A 25,494-nucleotide genomic window follows, 5' to 3' on the forward strand; every position below is an offset into this window, starting at 1 on the left:
CGCTCTGTTCAAAGCCACCAGACTCAACTTCAGTGTGCAACATGTTAAAATTACTGTTTTTTAAAAATGGAGTCTGGTGGCTTTGAGGAGAGCAATATTACAGCTGTTTTCTGATCAAACAGAAAGGTCTAACATTTTAGGAATCCTTTTATAACACTTTCAGACACTTATAATCACACTTTGAACCAATTAGTAGCAAAACAAAGTGGGCGCTGGTTAGCAAACTTAGCTGAAAGTCTATAAAGTTTACGTTGTAAATTGGTAGCAGTAAGATGAAATTTCAGTTACTGCCTCCCACTAAGCAGTTACCTGTTTAGGTATCTGTTACTTACTGTCTGAAAAAGCCTCCTATGGCCGGCTGCCGTGCTGTTCTCTGTTTATTGGGTGACATGTCCGTTCTCCTCGTGTTCACTTCCACTGACTGACCAACACCCTGACGTGCGGTGCTCGCTAAGGAAGGAGCATGGGCACAACCAAGTTTACAATTGGGAAACAAATTCTTAGTACTAGGGGGGACACGAACCCCCCAAAAAGGCAGTGGTTATGCTCATGTTTGAATTTATGAAAGAGTATCCAACCGTAAGTGTTATTTCCAAGTGTTGAGGACAGTGTTATTAGTTTTTGAAAAGTCTTTTAAAAACTGCTTCACTTCACAGGAGTCTTATTGCCAAGCCTTTTGTGGCAGATTTTTTTCCACCACATGCTGAAGCCGAGAGCAGTGTGCTTCTCTGTTTACCTCGAACTTATGATGCATTTTAATGCCTCCATTTGTCTCCTCGGGCACCTGTTGTTTTATGACCTATTCACAAAAAACTGGAGCGTTAAAATGCCCATGATAAAACTTCGGGTTGGTTGAATCATCCTGTGTTTGTTTCCATCATGAGCAGGACTGTAAAACTGTTGACACATTAGCAAACAGCAGCAAAGAGTCCAGATGACCTTTGAACAACTTCAAAACTCAATTCATTTCAGTTGTATTTACTGTATATATAAAACCATATTGCCTGTAAAGTTAATCCAAATCATAACATAAGCCATTTTAAGGTAATTTCCACAGTAAGGTCAAGACCTTAGAATGTTACAGAGAAAAACCAAACATTTTCCCCTGAAGCAAGCACTTAGCAACAGGAGAGGAATGGAAAGGAATAACTTACTTTTCAAAGAAACAAACCATTGATCGTAAGGAACCATGCACTTTGCCCAAAACATATCTGCCACCTAATTATTTTTAATTCAAACGACCTTACAAGTAGATAAGAGCACTGATATTGGAAGATAATACAAAAAACTCAAAACTGAGTTGTGACATTTTTTCCAACTTTGTAAACTGCACTATAAATGGTTAACAGTCAGGAAAGACCATGGCAACTAAAGTTTGGACTACAGTACAATTACGCTGTTTAAACTACAGGTGTAGCACAAGCAATAGGTATACACGATGTGTGCTCAGGCACGATATTTAGCTGTAGATCAGCTTAGTTTTGGAGGCCCAGTACCATCCCTATAGTTATGCACATAAAGTAGGCCTCAGTTAATGTTTATGAGCACATAGAATTAATAAAAACCTGAGCTCGTATGTGGCCAGAGTAGACAGCTGGATCGGTGAAAATGTATGTATTCCCCTTTGTCACACACTAGACAGAAAACAGAGAAATATGGCTGAAATACCAACTGTGTCGATGCAGCTTTACGGTTCAGAAACCAAAATACTGACGCAGGGTGTCTCATAGGCTAGTGAAGCTTATGTTCAGTCAGGAAGACCATCCCATCATCACATGATCACTTCAGTGGATTGAGGGCCTTCCTCTCTTTGTTAAACCAATCAGACCTTTCCACAAGCCTTGTCTGTGAGCCAATCAGGACACTGCTGTCAAATATCAAGGTCCCGTATTATATGAATTCAGTATCAAGTACTTGAGAATTCAACCGTCTATAAAGCGTATGTCACACTAGCGAGCCATTTAAAAAAATGTAATGGTCAAAGTTGTCCTATTCACATTCAGCATAATGATTGATTCAAAACGTCAAATTGAAGCCTCTTTTTGATCCGCTTCCTTTTGCCCTGGTAAAGTTACGCATTAAAACCAAGCGGCAACCAGCAGTGACGTCCCCCATTTATGTGTAAACTGCCGTTACTCGATCTGATTTGGAAACCAGAGGACACTACGCCACGCCCACACCTTCCTGCTCCACAGGCCTGTCAATCCAACAGACCCGTCCCCAACAACACGGCTTTTTGAGATTTATTTTCGAATTATTGATGGGGTTGTTTTCAGATAGACCGCCAGAAAACTAAAAGAAAAAAGTAACTTTAGCTAAGAACACCATGATAACGTGTGCAAAAAATGTATTGACTTGTCTATGGAGGCAGAGGCTTTTCTGGATCCAACTTCGAGTGGCCCTCGCTGGTACTGCAGGTTAAGGCACTTCTGTATCGGCCTCATTTTTCAGACCCATAAGCGTCATCCACTTTTATATACAGTCTACAAACTGAACACTTCCTGTATCAGTTTCAAATCAAGAGCCCTCTCGCTTTTAACGTGAAATAGTTGCAGTTACGGAAATCGAACAACAGAACTTTAGATGAGTAATTGAAGACAACCTTTGAAAATAGTGTGATTATTGTTGACATAATTAAATTAAAGCGATTAAAATATCTACGCTATATTATTGACTACTGTATATTAAGTTGCCTCCATGAAGTGGTTACACAAACATGACACAATTAAACAGTGAGTGGGCCTGCCCATGTGTTGGCTTGATTATTGTTTATTGAAACCTATACGTTGCTCGGCTGTTTTAATTAAATAAGTGAGCATTTATTTCTAAGAAAAACAATGACATTTTATATCTGTGAGGCATTTTTAAAGATTCATATCTTCAGTAGGAACCTGTGGGATTGGCGATTAATGACACAGGCAGAGACAGACCTGCACAAAATAACACAAGCCTTATCTGTTAGTGTTGCTTTGGTGCGCGCCTCACTGGAAAAAACGACGAATGATAATTATGGTTTCACTGGAGCAGAATTAGAAAACACTAATTCACCACATGAAGCTATTCAATGTATAATTACACTGTCACATAACAACAGACATGTCTTGAATTTAACTTTACACACACTCTGATGTCTGTCTGTGACCTCCAACGTAAGATCGAGAGTTTATTCGTTCATTTCTTGCTATGAATGAAAAAAGCTTTTTATAATGAAAAGTGGATACATGCCATTATCTTTCATTGAGTCTTTCTGTCTGAGGGAACAGAGATAAAATTGAGGTGTGGTAATAAAATGAATCTCAGCCCCGAGATAAATAAAATTATGATGAGGGACTTTGGAGGTCACAGCATTAAATCTGTACTGTCAGTTTATAGTGTCATTTCTGTTAAATGATGAGCTATAAAATAAGAGTCTAAGGAGTTATTTGGCGCAATAAGAAAGATTTAGGATAGTTGGAGGAGCAAAAATACAGGCGTTATTACAGACTGTCAGCCGCTTTAAGGATTCCAATGATAACAATAATAATAATAATAATAAAGAAGATGCTTTTAAAGTTTCTTCAGCATCACTGTCAAATCACGTGGTACACCGTATTGCCGTGCGCGCGCATGTGTGTGAGTCCGCGGCGGATAAGAGAGCTGAAAGCATCGCAGGAGATGTCAGGTCTCACCATGACACGCTGCCTGCTGCCCTGTGCTCGCACCTCGGAGCCGGCGCCCACCCGTCTCTCATGTTTCTGCTCGGAATCACACTAAGCGGACGATGCGGCTGTTCACTGTCTCAACTTTGCTCCTGTTCTTCTTCAGATCAGGTATGGATTCACAGTGTCACGGGATTTAATAGGCTGCGGTTTGACACCCAAACTTCCAACTACCCTCTTATGTTTTTTTTTTTTTTTTTTTTGGAGAAGCAGCGGAGGGGACCCGCGGAGGAGAGAAGGTGGTCGTAGCAGCTCGCACAGTTTGGAGGCTGATCCGACCTTGTCTTTCTTTAAAAGTTAAGCACATTTCCGATTATGGCTCGTTACTATAATCACACAAAACTCAAATTAGCACTCGCCACGGCTTTAGTTTTACCATATGAGGTTGTAGACTCCAAAAAAGCTGACCGCGGCACTGCTCACCTGTGCGCCCGAAACCATCCAGGTAAGTTTTAACAGCTCGACCACGCAGAGCCCAAATCTGACTCCACTTCGTAACTGTCAAATAAGCCTGTCTTCGTTCTCTAGGATGTTCCACGGTGGCTCAGAGAGGAGGAACGCTTTTCTCCTTCTGTCGAAAGGACAGAAGGAGATTGACCAGTCTCGGGCAATGATGGAATGAATTCACATCCTCGAGTAAAAGCAAAAATCGGGAAATTAAAATCCTGCATTTAAAATGTTAATGAAAGTGCAGAATTATTATCAGCACAAAGTGCATAAAAGTAGTCAAATTATTCCCCCTCCAGAGAGCTAATTAGCATTTCATATCGATTAAATTGTTCCGTTGATATTTAATTATTTATTCACTTTGGTATACTTAGTGGTGAACATGCGTCATTCTTCATAATGTGACCATTTTATCATGTTAAATACCACTACTTACTTTGATTTCTACTTTATGTACATCACATTGCATTATTGCTGTATTGCTGTGTTTATATTATTAAATGTATTGTATATTCACAGTTTTATATGGCTCTTGCCTGTAGTTCCAAATTATGGCTATCAAAGACACACTCTTGCACAAATAACTAATAAAGTCTGAGATCTTGTAAGGCATGTATTGTATATAGCTTCTTTTTTTTAATTATTGCATCTATTTTCTTTAATGTGTTTTTATTTTATCTGACTCAAAGCACTGCTTATCTGATTTTCTTACCCCTTAACATGCCTCTGTGCTGTATGTAATGTGAATTTTCCCTTTTTAGGAGTGAAGCGCTTATCTTTTGGATGAAATCTCTAAAATGACTTGTAGTTGCATTATTGTCAGATAAAGCTGGTGCATTAGAAAATAAACTATGTCTTCTCAAATGTAGAAAAGGCCAAAAGTAAGTTAACTCATTCAATACTTAACCCTCGTGTTGTCCTTGGATCAAATGACCCGCAGCTGTGTTCAACCAAGTTCTATTTTATTTTCATATTTTTTGGGATCATTGGTGACAAGGAGGCTGCGAGGGTTTCTTTAAAGAATGATGACCAATGATCCCAAAAAAATATAAAAAATATAGAAATAAAATAGAACTTGGTTGAACACAGCTGCGGGTCATTTTGACCCAAGGACAACACGAGGGTTAAGAAGGTACCTCACAACCATTTGTATCTCAGCATCCAGTGCAATCAGTGAACTGAAACTGTCGCTCCACATTAGCTGACTGCTGTTAAATATATGACAACAGATGCTGACACGAGTGTGATACGAGAGGTGATGATTTGGTGCATAAAATCTTACCCTCATTCGCATTCATTCTCATTTCTCTTGTGTGACTCTCTTGACTAGATGTCACCTTTTTTTAAAGTTATAAAATTACTGAAACATGTTTGAAACTGGTCATTCAGGACACTTGTACTTGTGCTCCGTACTGTAACGCACATGCTCTGGTTAAGCAACCGTAATAGAAGTCTGAAAGCCAGCATTGATACTCGATCATTGTATTCATGACCTGAGTTCACTTCTGTTTCTCCCATCCGTCCAAATAAATGAGTGCTCTGAGGGAAACTCGGCAAAGCGAGCTCGGTACAAACAAGTCAGTTTTACAGCAGAAACACACGAACACGTCCCTTCAAAGCAAGACATGATGAAATGTTGCAACAATGGGCTGCTGTAAGAGATGAACCAGCAGCAACTCACTCGCAGCTAAATAATTGAGAGACTCTGTCACGTTGATTTGAAATGGTCGGAGCAGAGGGAACCAAAAGTCAGAATATTCACCAAAATTAAACTCAGTTTCACTTTAAAGTAATTCTTTATTTTCCAATATTAGAGGAAATTAATGGAACCCAATTAATGAAAACTGCTGGAAGCTGTTAACAGGCTGGTGACAATGATATCGACTCTGTCTCTCTCTGTGTGTGTGTGTGTGTGTGTGTGTGTGTGTGTGTGTGTGTGTGTGTGTGTGTGTGTGTGTGTGTGTGTGTGTGTGTGTGTGTGTGTGTGTGTGTGTGTGTGTGTGTGTGTGTGTGTGTGTCGCAGGGCTGGCTCTGCAGATTCAGTGCTACCAGTGTGAGGAGATGACACACGACTGCTCCACGCCAGAGTTCATCGTCAACTGCACCGTGAACGTGCAGGACATGTGCCAGAAGGAGGTTCTGGTGAAGGAAGACGGTAAGCTTTGTCTACTTTTTGTAACCATGTTTTCATCTCAGTGCAAGAACTGGTTTCAGAGCGCAGTCAGGACAGATTGGCTTTAACCTAAAAGGGCAGTAGATTGGGTTTTGGTGCTTTTACAGAGCTGAGATTCAACTTTTTAATTTAGAGACTTTCTGGAGTGCTCTTCGTTTATTTTTGGCATGAAATCGATACAGCTTAAAACCGAAGTGAGAGGACGAGTGTCTGTGAGTGGGAAACTGTCGTCCAGTTGCTCATGAGCAGGATTAGTTTGTACGATTCACTGCTCAGGCTGCTTCGTTTTCTCAATCACTGGAAATCTTGTCAACAAAAGGATGTTTTGAAATGGCGCCAAGGAAACAGTTTATATTGCTGCCATGTTTTGAAGCTGCCTCGATACAAAGAGAGAGCGCGAGAGCTCTCCAGCACACTCAGCCAAAAGCGAGGCTCTCTGCGTCGAGCAGATATCAAACTGATCTGAGGTCAGCAGGGACAGGCCCTTGAGCGCACTATCATTAGAGGATGAAAGTCTTAGCTGTAGATTAGTATCAGAAACAGCAGGCATTGGTATAAACGACGTCATTTTCATGAGAACAAAATGTTTCAGTTCATGTTGTGCATACAATTCAGTTTGATTTTATTTCAACAGTCCCTCCTGGATTTCTCCGAATTTTTTTGATTGTTTTCATGAAAAATGTTTGATTTTGTGGTGGCGTTTTTTGCGGTAAAATTTTAAGCATTTTTTTTTTTTAACAACTACCTAATGAAAAGTAATATGTAATCACTTTCTCTGATAATAAGCATGCTACATATCACTGCTTGAATTTGCGTTAATTATTGCGTTTGCAAGATCAGCATTTCCTGAAAGGACTGTCCTAAGTGTGAAATCCTCATGCAACATTGTCTAAAAACACCTTTCAGTTGCAAAATGACATACTTAAGTCATAAACAACCACATTAAAGGATCCTTTTTAAAAAGAATTGTAGCAGCCTAGATCTATAGCAGCATCAGTGAGGGATGGTTCGGGGTCACGTGAGTCAACCTTAGCAAAAAGGAAAGTTTTTAAACCTAAAAGTAGAGATGGTGTCGAACTTTGAGCTGCTTCCACAGAAGAGGAGCCCTGGAAGGTGAAGTCCCGGCTGCCCATTCTACTTTTGGAAACTCTAAGAATCACGAGTGAGCCTGCACTCTGACAGTGAACGCTCTATTAGGATGGTATGAGGTCTTTAAGATATGATGGAGTCTGGTCATTAAAGGCTTTTTCATGTGAGTAGCAGGATTTTAAATTTCACAGGGAGTCAATGAAGGGAAGCAAATATGGGAGATATAGTGACAGCTGTGTCCTTTGTGTTATATCAGACTTTTTCAAAGCCTCATATCCTGCAAGTTATAAAACAATATGATAGAGTCTGACAGATAAATCGCCAGCGCTGACGTATCGGCTAATATTAGCATGATACAGATAGACTTGGTTGAGGTGAAAGAGTTGGTGTAATGTTATAAACAAAATGGACAATTTATGAAGTCAGAAAAGTTTTCCGAATCAAACCAGGAATGCAAATGAAATCTGATCTACTATTAAACCTGCATTGTTTCTCCCCCTTCTGCCAAGTGAGAGTAATTACAAAAAACACTTAACACATGCTCACGTTATTGTACCCGACTCCTGTTGCAGCTGTACAACAGTGAATAAATTAAATAGAAGTTGTCACAGTGCAAAAAAGTGGTGGGCAAACACAAGCAATGACATAAGTTCAAAAACCAGACACAGGAGAAGCAAACAGACCAAAAGCATGACACTGGGTACGTATTCATCCTGCCAGAGAGGGAATGTCTCACCAGACACCAGATTTAAAAACTCTTTAAAATCCTCCTCTTGTGAGAGGTGTTGTGTGAACTTGACTGTAACGGCTGTGTGCTGTTTATATTTAAAATAAAAGTCTATGGGTTTAAGTTAGCAGGCTGTAGAGTATGACTAAGCATTAAACTTTTGAGATCAATTTTGATAAGTAAAATGTAAAGATTTTTTTTTTATTATAAAAATTAGGTGGGTTGCATGACTTCAGTCTTTCTAAAATCAAGCCCTTCATAAAGTTCGCCCACCAAAGCCCTGAAAAAAAAACTTGTTCTATGTTCTGGTCAGTACATCTGTGGGTCACAGATCTCATGTTTATATAGAACATGTTAAAGTATATTGCTATATTTGCAATTAGATTTATTAATAATGATAAGTCTTTTTGATTTTGAATCACATAAATTATCATCTTATTCACAGTGACATCAATATTTTCAACATTAAACACAATGAAAATAAAATCACATGTGTACTCTGGCTGCAGGGAGTTCATTATCTTGTATCTATTAGCCTGTGGTGGAGTTTTGGTTCCTGTTGTGTGTTTTTAAAACAGGTCATGACAAAGAAAATAAATTACATCCAGTATAAGTTGTGCTTTATGGATGTTTAGTGGCTGTAACTCCAGACGTAGGTAAAATTGCACATATTATATAGTGTAAATATTGTGCTCTACAGTAATAACTAGTAATCAGCATTTTCAGAAAACCTATCACAACTTGATAAATGTTTGTTGACCCACCACAGTGTTTGGGGCAACATCATTAGCATTGCATTAGGTGAGAGGCTATTTACACCTGAAGAGGCACTTTGGACTTTCTTAGCTTTTGTCAGTGTGTTCTTCACACATAATAATAATAATAATGATAATAATAATAATAATAATAATAATAATAACTTTATTTCTATAGCGCTTTTCAAAAACAAGTTACAAAGCGCTTTACATTTAAAACACAATATGCAACAGTAGAATGATAAAATACAACAGAATGAAAACAGACAAAAAAACAGAGAGTCAATCAGTAAAATAAACTGAAATGCAGTCAACAAAAGGCAAGTCTAAAACAGTGCATTTTTAAGAGTGACTTTAAGAAAACAGTGTGTCAGCGTCCCTGATCTCCTCTGGCAGGTCCTTCCATAACTGAGGGCCCGAACAGAAAACTCCCGGTCACCTTTAGTTTTGTGGTTAGTTCGTGGTGTGGTCAGGAACGACCTACCAGAGGATCTCAGGTTGCATGTAGGCTCGTAGGGGGACAGGAGGTCTGCTATATATTCAGGCGCCAGCCCCCTGCGGGCCTTATAAGTGATCATTCAAATTTTGAAATCTATTCTGCTCTCTCCTGTTGGACCTGGTTATGACTCTGTCTGCTGCATTTTGAATGAGTTGAAGTTTGTTTATGTTAAATTATGTGAGGCAAGGGGGGATAGTAATGACCTGATTTTTTTTAGATTTTCCCGGGCTGAAGAAAGCACATAAATTCATGATCTTCATCAAGTTCATGATCTTCTATAAAGGTTTATGACCATGTCTGGATGTCGGGTTTAAATATCATTCTCTGCCTGAGGGAAACTCTGCTTCAGCCCTTCGTGGGTGGATTGCAGTTTTTTTTTACCCATAAAAAAAGCGTGTTTCTGCTGTATTTACATGCCTGTTTGCTCCAGCTGGTCAGAACACAGCACTGAAGGTCACTCTCCCCGTCTCCTTCATTTTCACAGCCAGCGAAAATTGGAAGGGTGTTTATTTTTTTTATTTTTTTTATTCCCTCTCTCCACTGTTGATGAGCAAACTCAATAAGTTCCTGTCTTTGGAAAATGTGGATCCCAATTCAAAGGGCAGAGGCGCTGCGCTATAATGTCGACAGTTCTTTAATAAGAAAATTTCTGCATGAACGCCCGTGTACGTCCCGACCTTTATCTCCCAGTGTTATCGTTATTGCTGCTCTGCATGAAAAGGAGGGCTTAGAAATTCAACTGACCGCAACTTATCGCTGTTTGAAATGCAATAGATACATTCACAATTGCACTGCCTCCTCAGTGCCGTGTTCTATAGTGATAAGAATAATAATCAGTCGTGATTCTTACTAAGTACACTTGGCCTGTGATTGCCTCTACAGGCCTGTGAGTCTGCATGTTGTTCTACAATGTAGATGTAGGAGACGTGGAAGCGCAGAAGTGAGCTATTTCCTATTATCTGGCTCAGAGATTCGTCCTTCTGTACCTGGAGGGCGTTAAACTGTAGAAATTCATCTACACGCAGGCTCTTCAGCTGAGGAAGAGGCTGCAGGCTGGCACAACGCAGAGGTAAAGCTCAAGAGCAAACAGCCTTCATCAAACCACTAAGAGTAGACAGACAACACAGGCAGCGCACACTCTCCTGAGACCAGCCTGGCTTCCGGTCTTCGATTACTATAATCATAATTTTTTTCCTCTGATTATGTCTTGAGGAACAATAAGAGCGTGTCTTTGCCTCAGAGAGGACCATATTTAAAGGGGGAGATGATTGCTGTGCTCCAACAGACCACCTCTCATTTCCAATGTCCTCTGCCTCTCTTTTAACAGCTGAGGCGTAAAGATGTAGTGAAATAATGAAATAAAAACCCTTCAGTTTCTGACGGGCAATCTGAAATGGACGGAAGCTAGAAAATGTAATGACACACAAATGAGAGGAAAAGCTAGCTGAAATAATGTGGCAGCTCAGCTCAGCTAAATTCATCAAAAAACTATCAGTTTACTTAACTTAAAAAAGGCAGAAAATGTCACAGGATTAGGTTTTTGTAATTAGCTGGATTTTTTAAAATTTAAAATCATATAACTGTAATGTCAGAATATTTCAAAGCTGCACTAATCATTATTTTTTTAATGTTGACAACAGATGCTTAATCTGGCAGTGATGGTTCGTTTCGATGAACCTACAGAAAATGAATACCGGACTGCAGATTCTTTCAGTTCCACAAAGCAGTTCAGTGTCTTTCAACCACATGTTATTATTTTGGTCCAAAAATACATTATCTGCTTTAGGTTTATCGAGAACTTTTCAGCAAAAGATCTCTGATCAATGATGAGCGACAACCACCCTCTGAAACAGAACCTTGCCGCAGCTGTATTTCCAGATCCCGTTGAACTGCCCAACATCTGACCACGCCGTCACGGACGAATGGCCCGAACTCTGACGCAGAGAGCTTCAACACTGGCCAGAACCTCAGGAACTCATAAAGAAATGAAAACACATTAAATAAAAGATTAAGATACGTTGAAACCTGTTTTTTTTTTTTAGTGCAGTATTTCCTTCTTGAGATTAAATGTAAATTGTAAATAATCAGTAAAAGTAAAAGTCCAAATAGTTTTAAACCGTTTAGCTACAAACAAGGAATTTATTCCTGTGAAACTTGGGCAGCTTGTTTGTTGTCCAGTCTGGAGTGCTAGTGTTTATTTACAACCATAACGCTTTGCAAAAACAATTATAAAAAAAAAGAAAATAGATAAATTATAAAACAAAAATATCAATGTAATTGAAATCGTATAATATAGGATTGAAAAAAAACCACAATAACCAAATATTTTGCACAAACATGTGAGCACTCAAATGTGCATAAGTGTGCTCTTGATTCTGTTCTTACCTACAAAAACAAAAACTTTGGTGAATGCCAGAACTCTTTTGTAAAAACTGCATTAATGGGATATAAAAAGAAATGTCTTCTTTTGAAAGGTTGGCGAATGAGGCTCAATGTTTTGTTTAAAAATGTTAACCCAACAGCAAAATCATAAGAAACACTATCACAGAGCTTTAGACTGAAAAGGCAAATAAAAACGTACTGTTAAGTTAGACTTTGTCGAGCAGCAGGAGCCAAAATAACTCACACCTTCATGATATTGTAAGCCGGGCTATCAAACTGAACCAACAGCCACATCCCCAAAAACTGCCTTAAAATAAATGTTCAAATAGCACACAGATGATTGTGCCACAGCTGCCGTCCAACGCTGCAGCGTGCACGAGTCTCTCCCACGTTTTGTCTTCACACTGAAGATGTCAAATCTGTCAGAGGCAGCACGCTAAGTGGAGCAACGGTGACAAGACGAACGAGCGTAATGATTCCCTCGGATTCCTCTGAAAATCAAACAACAGCGCTCGATGTGGGAAAAGTGCAGCACGTTATGCAGCTGATGAAAGTAGCACTTCACCGGCTGGGCAGAGAATTATGTTGTTTTTCTTGTGAAGACTTTTGTTTCCATGCAGATAGGAGACAGTGTCGGTGGAAACCAAACTTGATTTCACCCCCTGAAACTGTGGATTCTCTTCTCTGAGTGGGTTGTTGAGGCATCTTTGCGAGTCTCAAAGGCGCTATTCAATATCTATATTCAAAAGGAGCAGTAAGATTGTCTGATTGCGTACATGAGAAGACCCAAGAGGGCAGCCTGGAAACTGGGTTTTATATGTTGAGACTGCAGGCAAATGGGATTTGTTTCTCAGATGAGATCTTTTATCTGTGTGGATCAGATTTGGTGTGTCCGGACATCAACCACTTATCTGCATAGGCTGCTTTGGTAACAATATGTAGCTAAGATAACGCTGGCGGTTAGACTCTGACGATGAGCGGAAGGTTCGTACAGCGATGTCCCAGATGGATGTAGGAGATAGGACAGGACCTCCCGGAGCCTAAATGCTGGAGTGGAGTATTTGTGTTCATCGATGTAGCGCCAAATCACAACATAAGACATCTTAGGGCATTTAAGAAAGAAACCCAACTTTTCCTGCATGAGTGACGGCTGGGAGGAAAAAAACTTTAAAACCTTTAACAGGAATAAAATCTCTGACAGAGGGAAGGGAAAATTACCTTGTAACAGGAAGAAAAGTCCAACAGAACCAGGCTCAGAGGTGAGCGGTCATCTGCCTTGACCGGTTGGGGAGAAGGGAGATCGGAGATGACTGATTGGAAATTCGGCGGAGATTCCCAGGATAACCAGAAGTATCAGGTGGTGATGGGAAGGAGGGGGTTTTCCCATCAGAGGTCCGAAAGGCAGAATGACAGAATTACGATGATATTTAAAGAACAGGGATGAGAACATTATTGGCTCTTAATCGCGGACAGAAAGATCATTGGTCAAAGGGAAAAGCAGAAAAGCAGAAGTGACGCAGAAGATAGCACAGCAGGGTTTATTCACCGAAGCCATGATCAGAGGTTACAGATTTTCCTTATTGAACTTACATAAAAATGTTTATTTTGGCTTCTGTCCATTGACGGTTGTTGTTGTCCTCCATAGCGCCAAAATCGACACTCTCTGATAGCGCTGCTGGTGGTAGCATAGATTCTGGTCACTGAGTCACTCTGAAAATGACGTCGTCGTCGTCGTGGGTCACATTGCGAGTGACGCAAGAAATCTGATCCGAGCGACCACCAGAACTTCCAGGCTGAGACAGCATCCAGACGAAATCTGATTCAAATGTTAAATGTATTTAATGTATTTTTTTACCGTCCAGACTTTCAGAAATCTGGACGCCAGCCCAAAAACTGATTTGGGCTGGCGGTCAGAACGAGGCTATGATGACCGCGTCCAGGATGTGAATTCGTCTGGGATGGCGACTAAGTGGCCTTAAAGCCGATATCAGACTAGATCTCTCCTCAGAATCTCCCAGAATCCAGCGCAGCTCCGACAGCTCAGATTAAATGTGGTAATGCCCGACTAATTCACCGTCAGTGGGCCACTTCAGATTGTGTAACAACAATGGATGACCCCGTCCCGTCCGCCGCTCCTCCCAACGAAGACACCACAAAGCGACACAGAGCAGGATGCAGACATCGGCGACTGCAGCCGTGTCTCCCTGATTTCATGGCTTATCTAAATTAGCTTTTGCAATTCACAAAAGTTAATTTTCTCTATCAGGCAAAAGGAAATGAGAATATGGTGAGACACAGTATTAATTTGGTTAAAAAAAGGAACCGTTCATGGCTGTGAAGTATATAATGGACTTTGGATGCACAAAGCTTTCAAAAATTATAGTTTGCTTAGACAAGCAGATAGATGCATTATTGTTGCTGAATAACTGCTTCATTGGCTTCTCGAGGTTAAAAGTTTAAGCCTGTGACATTCTTATGTGATCAGTACCATTGCAGGTAAGTCAAAACAACATATTAAAGAACATGAAAACATTTTCTCAGCTTCGTACTGAGTTACTAAATCCAACATGAACCCACAACTCATTATTTGTAGTTATTTTACGATCGAAAACTCTGTATTTTGTTCGTTTTGATCGTTCTCCTTCTCACGGGATTCAAGTGTGGGCGTGGCTCACTTGGAAAAAAAAGTGATGTCACAAACTTCAATGTACCAATCAGGCTATAGCAGCAGAATCCATGCAAGTACTTAGTCACTGTCAGTCAAATCTGATCAAGCTGTCACACAATCCTGGTTTAGCACATTTACAAAGTTTGTACTATTAAACTCTTAGTAAATCATACATACTTTTTTTTAATTTTTTTTTATTTTATGGTTTTGGTATGTTTTATTTCAATTACAAATATATATATATATAAAAAAATGTATTTGAAGCCAAATTGTGGAGGTACAGTTTGGTTTAAAAGTGAAATGTGTATTGAAAGATTTAAGATCACATGAATGGCGCTTACTCCTCTACGTTCTGAAGTTTCGGGTGTTCGAAGCACACTGTGCTCTCAGTTGTTTGCTGGATGTCACACGAAAAAAAGAAAACAATGGTTGTTTGTTGAACTGGGGTAAAATGACCTATATTTATGATCATAGTGACCCTTTAGTGGATGTAGTAATTATGACGGGAGCAATGGAGGAAGCTAGGTGACGAAGTATAAAGAGTAACAAAGGAAGTCGGATGAATGTAAAAACAAAATGTTGACTTATTTTAACTTTTGTACTATAATTAATGTATGTACATAACATAACTTATGTAGCAAACACAGTATTTTTAATGCAAACTGTTATCTGTTCCTAAACCTTACCTGTCCAAAAATAAATGTTTCCATTATGTAAAATTACATTTCATTAAATGTATTATATATTTTACAGAAAATTAAATAATTATAAATCTCAAATAATATTTCAACACTCTTAAATCTTATTTTGCAGAAATTATTGTCAAAAACAGTTCTCTTGCCAATGTTTTCAAAATGTTCTCTTGTCACTGAGCCGCTGCCTCGATCTCAAGGAAAGAAAGAGAGAAAACAATCATTCTTCGAAGATAAGATGTGGGTCAAAAGAATTTAACAGGAAAGCTTAACAGCACTCTGCTGTACATTGCCATAAAACTTAAATTATGAACTTTTACTGTTTATTTACTGTTCATAGTTATTACGGTTAAGATTTTAGAGCACTTACCAATAAGGAGAATAGCTACGAGCTGGTCAAATACCATGGTGGGCCAAAACAAAGAAGATGCAGGCCAAACTTGGCCAAATTGGGCTGTTCTCATCAAGGATGTGTGACTCCCTGGTGTGATGTTTATCACGAGTTGAAAAGATTTCAAGTAAAGCATACTAGGCAAACAGCTGATTACTTAAAGGAAGAGTCTATGAGGAAAATGGCATTGAATCATGTTCTAAACGCGGGTAGAGAAATTTCATAAGTTTGGGACAAATCCTGTTTGGGTTTAGTCACATAACTGCTGCTGACAAATAAATAAATTGATAAAAGCAATCAAAGAGTTGAATGCTTTTTCAAGTGATGAGAAAAACTGTAATTTGTTGATGAAATTCTGGCTTTCCTCACCAAAAGTACCTGGTATCAATTTTTTTTTGTCTCCACTGACCATTTACAGTGGGTACGGAAAGTATTCAGACCCCTTTACATTTTTCACTCTTTGTTTCATTGCAGCCATTTGCTAAAATCAAAAAAGTTCATTTTATTTCTCATTAATGTACACTCAGCACCCCATCTTGACAGAAAAAAACAGAAATGTAGAAATTTGTGCAAATTTATTAAAAAAGAAAAACTGAAATATCACATGGTCATAAGTATTCAGACCCTTTGCTCAGTATTGAGTAGAAGCACCCTTTTGAGCTAGTACAGCCATGAGTCTTCTTGGGAATGATGCAACAAGCTTTTCACACCTGGATTTGGGGATCCTCTGCCATTCTTCCTTGCAGATCCTCTCCAGTTCCGTCAGGTTGGATGGTGAACGTTGGTGGACAGACATTTTCAGGTCTCTCCAGAGATGCTCAATTGGGTTTAGGTCAGGGCTCTGGCTGGGCCAGTCAAGAATGGTCACAGAGTTGTTCTGAAGCCACTCCTTTGTTATTTTAGCTGTGTGCTTAGGGTCATTGTCTTGTTGGAAGGTGAACCTTCGGCCCAGTCTGAGGTCCAGAGCACTCTGGAAGAGGTTTTCTTCCAGGATATCTCTTATATCTTCTATCAACCAGTCGTCCTGTCCCTGCAGCTGAAAAACACCCCCATAGCATGATGCTGCCACCACCATGTTTCACTGTTGGGATTGTATTGGGCAGGTGATGAGCAGTGCCTGGTTTTCTCCACACATACCGCTTAGAATTAACACCAAAAAGTTCAATCTTGGTCTCATCAAACCAGAGAATCTTATTTCTCATAGTCTGGGAGTCCTTCATGTGTTTTTTTGGCAAACTCTATGTGGGCTTTCATATGTCTTGCACTGAGGAGAGGCTTCCGTCGGGCCACTCTGCCATAAAGCCCCGACTGGCGGAGGGCTGCAGTGATAGTTGACTTTGTGGAACTTTCTCCCATCTCCCTACTGCATCTCTGGAGCTCAGCCACAGTGATCTTTGGGTTCTTCTTTACCTCTCTCACCAAGGCTCTTCTCCCACGATTGCTCAGTTTGGCTGGACGGCCAGGTCTAGGAAGAGTTCTGGTCGTCCCAAACTTCTTCCATTTAAGGATTATGGAGGCCACTGTGCTCTTAGGAACCTTGAGTGCTGCAGAAATTATTTTGTAACCTTGGCCAGATCTGTGCCTTGCCACAATTCTGTCTCTGAGCTCCTTGGACAGTTCCTTCGACCTCATGATTCTCATTTGCTCTGACATGCACTGTGAGCTGTGAGGTCTTATATAGACAGGTGTGTGCCTTTCCTAATCAAGTCCAATCAGTTTAATTAAACACAGCTGGACTCCAATGAAGGAGTAGAACCATCTCAAGGAGGATCAGAAGAAATGGACAGCATGTGAGTTAAATATGAGTGTCACAGCAAAGGGTCTGAATACTTATGACCATGTGATATTTCAGTTTTTCTTTTTTAATAAATTTGCACAAATTTATACATTTCTGTTTTTTTCTGTCAAGATGGGGTGCTGAGTGTACATTAATGAGAAATAAAATGAACTTTTTTGATTTTAGCAAATGGCTGCAATGAAACAAAGAGTGAAAAATGTAAAGGGGTCTGAATACTTTCCGTACCCACTGTATCTGGATGGCACCTTTATGTCAGCTCATAAAACAACTGCCATCTAATTTCACTGCGGAGTCAAGTTTGATTTAGATGGATAATAAAATCTACATAGCAGATTGATATATGTTGAACACACAGTCTTCCATCTACAGGAAGAAATGTGATATTTTCCAAATGTCAAGGTCAGTCCGGTCACTGTTAATAACAGTGCTTTTTTTTTTTTCTAAAGTAAAAGAAAAACTAAGTACTCTATTTGGATAAATGTTTCTAGCTGACATTTAAGTTTGAACTGACATTATAACACTGGATATAACATAAGTGCTTGTGTTGACTCTTAAACAGGAGTAGAAACCGTGTCAGTGGTTGAATGATTTATTTGGTTCAAACATTGTTCAGAGGAGCAGTCGAAGGTTCTCCAGAGGTTTTGACATGTTGGACGGCTCAGTCCTCCCTGTGCAGCCGACCATGCTGATTGACTGAAGTCTGCTGGTTCTCTCAGCACTCCAAAGTTGATAAGAAATGTCACGCATAAATTAACTCAACAGCATGATTTAGATTGAAGTGCTGAATCTTCGAATTCCCAAACACAAATTAAATTAAATCTCCCCCCTGAGTGCTCTAACGTTATAAAGTGAAGGTTTTCCTGTGGGATTCACCAGGCTGGTATTTGTTTAACAAATGTGGCACGTCACTGTAAATATTGTTCATGCTCAAAATTGCTACATGTAGAATTTGAGTGTATTATTTTAAAACAGTTGAAAAAGAAACTCCGTGATCTGTAGCAGACTTTGACGGCATCTCTTTAACTTTTCTATTAATTAGAAATTAAAAAAAAATAAAGAAAACAGCCCTGCAACGACAAAATTAGAAGATACGTTAAAGCTGAATCAAAGTCTTCTCAACAAAAGCCATGCTGAGGCGTTTGCCCCAAATCACTCCTCTGTCAGTTTTAGTATTGTATTTAAAGTGCAGCACCTTCGCAGCACATTTATCTGCTACGACTGCCCTGGTCTATTCGTGGAGGTGCTCTGAGAGCAATGTTTAATTTTGATGGAAGAACCTCATACCCATAACTCTTTTATAGTAAGCAGTCCATAAATAGTGCAAAGTATGAGCGATAAATCAGACAACAAATTTTAAAAGAATTTTTTTTATGGATTCAAGAGTGGAAAAATAATAAAACTGGAAGTCTGATTACTATAAAACTATAAAGGTAAAAACTATTATGCTCAAACAGAGTGGTGAATGGACTGAAATAAAATAAAAAGTGAAGTTATGAAAGAGTTTGAAGAGGAGCTGAGAAGTTTGTGTGCATGACGGCGGCTCTGATAAATAGCTCATGTTACTGTTGAGGATAATAAAAGCCATGAAATATTTATTCTCTGTCAGTGACACTTCCCGCTTTCACTGCTGCTCATTTTCCACTGGCTGCCCATGTTATCGGCTCTTGCTATTTTCCAAATACTGCGCAAGATTTAAAAAAAATAAAAACGCACTATAAGGCCATTTACAACCACAGGATTTTTCTCACTTTGTTATTTCACATACAGTTGTGAAAAAGTAAGTGGACATTGTTGACTTATTTTTTTAACAAGCAAACACTGGATCCTCTATGAAACAGTGCCTATTAATAAAAGTGACACATTCAATCAAATTACAAAGACAACTTAATTTCAGTTTCATGCAGAACTTGGTACTGAAGTGTGTGGTGTCATCATGCCGAGGTCTAAAGAGCTCACTAAGGCTTTCAGAGAAAAGGTTGTGGATGTTTATGAGTCTGGCAAGGTATTCAAAAAGATATTCAAATTATTTGAAATAAAATAATTTCAAGGTGACGAAAATCATCTACAATAAGTATAGACTTCAAATGACACAACTTTTTCCTCAACTTTTTCCACAACTGGCTGCACCAGCAAATTCAGCCCAACAACAGACCATTTGATAAAAAAAAAAAGAAGTCTCCAAAAAAAAAAAAAAAATGGAACCTTTACAGCTGTTGGTGTCAAAGCGTATACATCTACAATCACAAAGAAAATGGACAAATTGTTATATTTGGACATGGACATGGACAATTAGGCAAAATGCCAACAGGAAGTTATTTCTGCAATACAAGCTTATGATGCCAAAGGTGTAGTTTTTCCACAGAACAATATCACAACTATTGATATTTTTATTTTTTATTTTATTTTTTAAGTTAATTTGCCTTGTGTAGTTGAATTAGACCATGTTTATGGATAGGCACTGTTTCAAAGAGGATCAAATGTTGGTTTGTCCAAATATGTACAAAAGACAACAATTTTCATAGGATGCACTGGCTTAATTTTTACATAATTGTATTTGCCTATTTCTTTTTGTGTTGTGTTTGTAATATAAACTGCCATTTCAAGGTTTGCAGAGAGTAACAGAGATTTTCAAAAGTGTCTGACATCTTTTAAAAGGCTGACAGCCAAAATTTGGGATATAAACATGGCATAAGAGAGATTTTAGACATGACGTTCCCCGCCGGAGCTTTGCAACATTTCACACTGTGTTTCCACTGGATTACTCAACACCTTCTGGGACGTCCCCTGATATTTGCAGTATGTAAGACATGGCAGGATGCACATTTTAAATGATGTGTTACTGTGCCTTCATCTGTTGCACTTGGGTGGCGAGAGGAGAGAAATATTTCAGGGGTTATTGGAAGTTCATGAGCTCATATCTAAATTTCTTTTAAATAAAATGCCAGCCAAATGTTAAAGCTTCTCCCCAGTAATCTCATAAACAATTTTGACATGTTCCAACTAGTTTTTCATATAAATCAGTTGTGTGTGTATATATATATATATACACACACACAACTATATATATATATATATATATATATAGAAATATTGGGGGGAAATGTCACAACTGAGGTTGTCATCTTTAATTCCTAAAGCTTCCTATCCATATTACATTGTGATGTGGATTATTGCTGGTGGAGCCTCAATCTGAGATATTTTCCAGAAGAGCTTTGACAATTGAATGCAGAATTTGGAAATACATCTACATATTTGGAGGATGGATTTTTCTTTTCCAAAATTACACAGATTTGTTTGGTTTTACAATCCATTCTGTAACTGCGTGGTTAGAATAACTGTCTCCAAGAGAAAATACAGTTACACACACGTGGAGCAGCTGATAAAAAGCAAGAACATTTAATTTTTTCCTCATTCACGGACTGATTATGTCACACTGACAATCACAATTATGTGCATATCTTGTAAAGGCACAGACTGTTTCAAAGTGTAATGACTTCGCTGCATTAGAGCAACCGAGCATTAGGAGATTTTGAAAATATGTTTTCCTTCAAATTGGGATCCGCGAGATAAAAGAAAAGATCCTATTTATCCCCATTTACGTGCACCTATCTCACTGTTTATCTCCCTCTCTCACACCTACACACAAACTGTAATCCTTTCATTACGTTCATAATGCATCAATCTCTGTCTTTATTTTTAGGAATACACTACCGTAAGTCCTGCGCGTCATCAGGAGCCTGTCTTATCGCTTCTTCTGGCTACCAGCAGTTCTGCACCAGCAAGCTGAACTCAGTGTGCATCACCTGCTGTAACACACCACTGTGCAACGGACCACGCCAGAAGAAACGGCCCCAGCTGTCCGCTGCCGTCACCTTGAACACACCGTGGCTCCTTGTGTTTTCCCTCATCCTGCTGTCCTTCGCTCTGTGCTGACAGAATACACCCAGTTCAGATGTGTTTGCAAAATGTTCCAGTACTGACAATGTAAATGGCGTGAACTGGAGATAAGACATAACGTACTGTGAAATGTACTGTAGACATGTGAGCAAGCTTTATACAGTATTTTTTTTCTCTTGAGACTCTGCCGTTCTTTCGCAACTTGCCTCCCAGGTTAAAAAACAACTAGATGGTTGTATACCTTCACCAACAAGTCAAATTGAAGTTAACATCAATGTTCCTACACAGTCAAGGCGTTCTTGAGATAAGTTCATGAGCATGAGACGGATGTGAGGTCACAGCGACCTTGACCTTTGACCAGATAAATCGTATCAGTTAACCCTTGAGTCCAAATGAATGTCTGTACCATTTTGAAGAAATTCCAGTAAGGCGTTCCTGATGTAACACGTTCATGAGAATGGAACAGATGGATTGGACAGACATCAGGTCACAGGGACCTTTGACCACCAAAACCTTATGAGATCATCATTAAGTCCAAGTGAATGTTTGTACCAAATTTGAAGAAATTCCCTTAAGGCGTTGATGAGATAACAGGTTCATGAGAATGGGATGGATGGATTGGACGGACATTAGGTCACAGAGACTTTTGACCACCAAAACCTTATGAGATCATCATTAAGTCCAAGTGAATGTTTGTACCAAATATGAAGAAATTCTTTCAAGATGTTCCTGACATATTATGTCCACAAGAATAGGACAGTCAGATGTGACGGATGTGAGGTCCCAGTGACCTTCACCTTTGACCAGGTGGACCTAATCAGTTTCTTCTTTAGTCCACTGGAGCGTTTGTGCTAAATTTCAAGACATTCCCTTAAGGCATCCTTGAGATATTGTATACACAAGCCTAGGACACACAGACTGACAACCTGAAAATATAATGCCTCCAGCCGTGGCTGTCGCCTGTGCCGAAGCACAAAATCTACAGAGCACTGGAGAATAGAACGTTCTCCAGTGCTCTGTAGATTTTGTCATGCCACAAACAGAATCATTATGCAGCTTCAGGAGGAGCTGACTAAGGTGAGGTGGAGAACAGAATCATGGATTAAACCGCTTCTCACTAAATTGTTGGATAGCAGGTGGCTCATCTCTATTTGTCTTTTCACTACGAGGTCAAATAAGGCATATTGAAGGGAAGATGAGAAAAGATCTCCAGAATTAACCGGAGAATTCTGCTGTATGAATACCATTATTTTGTATTAATTCTGCAATGTATTAACAAGCCGAAAAAGAGTATGTATGATATGTACAAACATAATCTTGTTTAATAATTTTTGGTGAAAAAAAAACCCCCTGCAGTTAAGATAAATTGTATCAGATATATAAAAAAAAAAACTCTCCTTCCTCTCATAATTGTTAACATCCATTGCAGTCAGATCAGTTTGGTGACCCTGAGGGTCAAAACGCAACAGCAATTTAGAAAACACAGACACTTCACAAAACCTTACATTTTAGAAACATATTCCACAAAACATATTTCGGAAAATAAAATGAAATTTCGCAAAACACAACATTTCAGAAAATGCAGCAACATTACACAAAACACGACATTTTAAAAAACACCTCGACATTTCACAATGCATGAGATTTTAGAAAAAATAACAACATTTCACAAAACAGAAAGGGCAGGACAACAATATTTGGTTGTTTTCTGAAATGTTTTGTTTCATGAGACATTTTAAAAATGTTTTTAAATGTTGTGTTCTCTGAAATGTGTTTTCTTAAATGTTTTTGTTTTCCTAAATTTCTTGTGTCTTCTGAAATGTTGTGTTATGTGAAATGTCCTTAAGTTTTCTGAAATGTTGTGTTTTCTGAAATTGTTATTGTGTTTTGACCAAGCGATAACCAACAGTAATGCCAATAATTGGTTTGTGAACTGCCACTCTGAAGCCTCATGTTCGGTATTTCAGCAATTGCCATCTTGTTATTTTGGAGCCAGAAGTGACCATATTTGGACTAACTGGGGAGGAGCGAACGGTGGATCTGACTCGATCTAATTGGAATCCCAACGACACTATGCCACACCTGCCTATAGTGGTACCCTGACTGCACCACAGGCATGTCAATCAAACATACACGCCCCCAAAAATACCACATTTTGGGGCCTAAAGTTTCATTAAATATGTAATTATTTTCAGAGGTGCTGCTAGAAAACTAAAAAGAAATGACTTTAGTGAATGACACCATTATGACATGGAAAAGAAAATTGACTTTGTATTTCATGTGACAAGTTGAATGGGATTCAATAGAGCCCAATTAGAGCCAACCCCTTGTGGCCCTCTGTGGTTTTGTACACTGAGGAACTTCTGCATTGGCTTCCCTTGTCAGACCTGGAAGCTACGTCCACTTTTATATAGTCTATGGTTTTGACCGTCAGGGCCACTGTCAATGCCACTGTCAATGCCACCCTCAACACCAATATGAAAAATATCTGTATACATGATATATACTGTAAAATGTAAAAAAAAAAAAAATTGTTTGTTCTTCTTACATGATTATGGCCCTTGAAAAGTAAGTAGTATCCTTTGATGAATATACAATACTTGCCATTAACAAAATAAGGCTCCATACACACACACACATCAGTGGCTGGGCAATGGCTATAGGAAAGCCAGATTTACAGAATAAACAATGATAAAACAGCAATCACCGACAATATTATTTATGAAACAGGTGAGGATCCGATAGCAAGTATACACAAAGTAAACACAAAGACTTTCAAACAGCAGCTTTGCACTCTTTCTTATGAAAGCCAGAGTTACAAAATATATTGTAAAAAAATATGTTGAGGCAGCATTTCATCATTACTCCGCTCATTTCATGCCCCTTCAATGTTACTTTCAAGATAAGATAACTTTACTGCCTGTCAAAAAGTAACAGTTTTATCATTTTCCTGCACATTTATAACACATTTAAAGAAACACACATACATACAATTGGACTAAAAAAAAAAAATGTTTAAGTTGCATATATGAAAGGACCTGCTACCTATGGAGATATTAAGGACTCATTATAAGGTAACAAAAACAAGAGTCTTATTTTGAGGTGATTCTACCATATGAAAACATCATTATGAATGTTATATTCCATTTTTGCCAACAGTTCCCCCTTAATCCCACACTGGAAAAACATGGGCATCTCGGTCGCGGGTCTCTGAGGGTTAAATTTCCTTTTAAACCTTATGAAAAGCACCTTGATTCGTGGTTGTGTATGAAATGTGCTATACCAATAAATTAGCCTTGCCTTGTCAGCGATATTGATATCTGCAGCCTCTCTTCGTTGCACTTCAGTGCTGCTAGCAGAGAGACACAGGATAAGACATGCAGGGAACCTCTGGTGGGTGGAGTGACAGACACAGGAGGTGGTAAGGGGGAGAAGTTAAACTTAACACAACCATACAGACCAAAACCATGTCAAGAGATTGTTGGCCAGCAGACTGAAAGTTTGAAACCATAAGGTCCACTCTTAAATATAAATGTACCCAAATGTATCCACCAGGGTATGGTACAGAAATACTTCCGCCCCTACTTCCAACAGCCATAGTCTTACAGATTTTATTTTACGTAAAGTAAAAATGAATGAAGTTTTTTAAACTTCACTCTGACCTGCATGGGAACAAGGAGACCTGTTTTATTTCAAATTCACTCAAATGTCTTATAACCACTGAGCCCAAGGTTGTTTTTAAGTAGTAAAGTGACTATTCTGACCTCTTAATATTATGTGCTTTATCGTATTTTATATTTCTACTTCTTTATCGTTATTATTATTTTTTATTAGCTACTTAAATTAACTACATTTTGACAGCTTTTTAAAATATTTTATTGAGTGTTTGAAAAGGTATTTTTGAAATTACAATTAATGGAGTGACTGCCAGCTGGTCAGCTACTCTGCACTTCTGTTGACATAAAGTGGCAGAAGAAGATGCAATATAATCTAAAGTGTCCTTTTGTCTCTTGTTGCTCGTCTCCCCGTCAGAGTGAATATTTTTGTATCCGTGCATAAAGTACAAACAAATTAATTCCAGTCATCACTTAGCTGTTCATCAAATATAACGGAGACCACACACCCACTTAACCTGTATCTTTGGACTGAGACATATCACATTTTATATTGGCCAAGGTGGGTGTCAGACGACAAAAAGTAGCTCAGAATAACATCCAATCGAGGAAATAGAATAAACACATTTTTAATGAGGTTTGCATATCTCACCTGGCCTGGGAA

The 25,494-nt window shown here is 38.9% G+C and overlaps 1 protein-coding gene across 2 annotated transcripts; it reads left to right on the plus strand.

Annotated features, from left to right (window-relative positions):
• The first annotated feature begins 3,651 nt into the window (after positions 1–3,651).
• On the plus strand, positions 3,652–24,523 carry LOC138621031 (ly6/PLAUR domain-containing protein 1-like). Of its 2 annotated transcripts, none has more exons than XM_069698764.1 (3): positions 3,652–3,809; positions 6,169–6,300; positions 21,020–24,523. In XM_069698764.1, exons 1-3 carry the CDS (start codon positions 3,761–3,763, stop codon positions 21,250–21,252), a joined length of 414 nt encoding a protein of 137 aa, XP_069554865.1. In that variant the 5' UTR covers positions 3,652–3,760; the 3' UTR covers positions 21,253–24,523. The 2 variants fall into 2 exon arrangements, with proteins under 2 accessions (XP_069554865.1, XP_069554864.1); XM_069698763.1 differs by lacking the exon at positions 3,652–3,809 and adding an exon at positions 4,010–4,143.
• Positions 24,524–25,494: the final 971 nt, after the last annotated feature.

The sequence above is a fragment of the Brachyistius frenatus genome, unplaced genomic scaffold, assembly GCF_029030835.1.
Source record: "Brachyistius frenatus isolate BFR_SWC_R1_liver_20210118 unplaced genomic scaffold, ASM2903083v1 Contig_28, whole genome shotgun sequence".
Classification (NCBI taxonomy): Eukaryota; Metazoa; Chordata; class Actinopteri; family Embiotocidae; genus Brachyistius; species Brachyistius frenatus.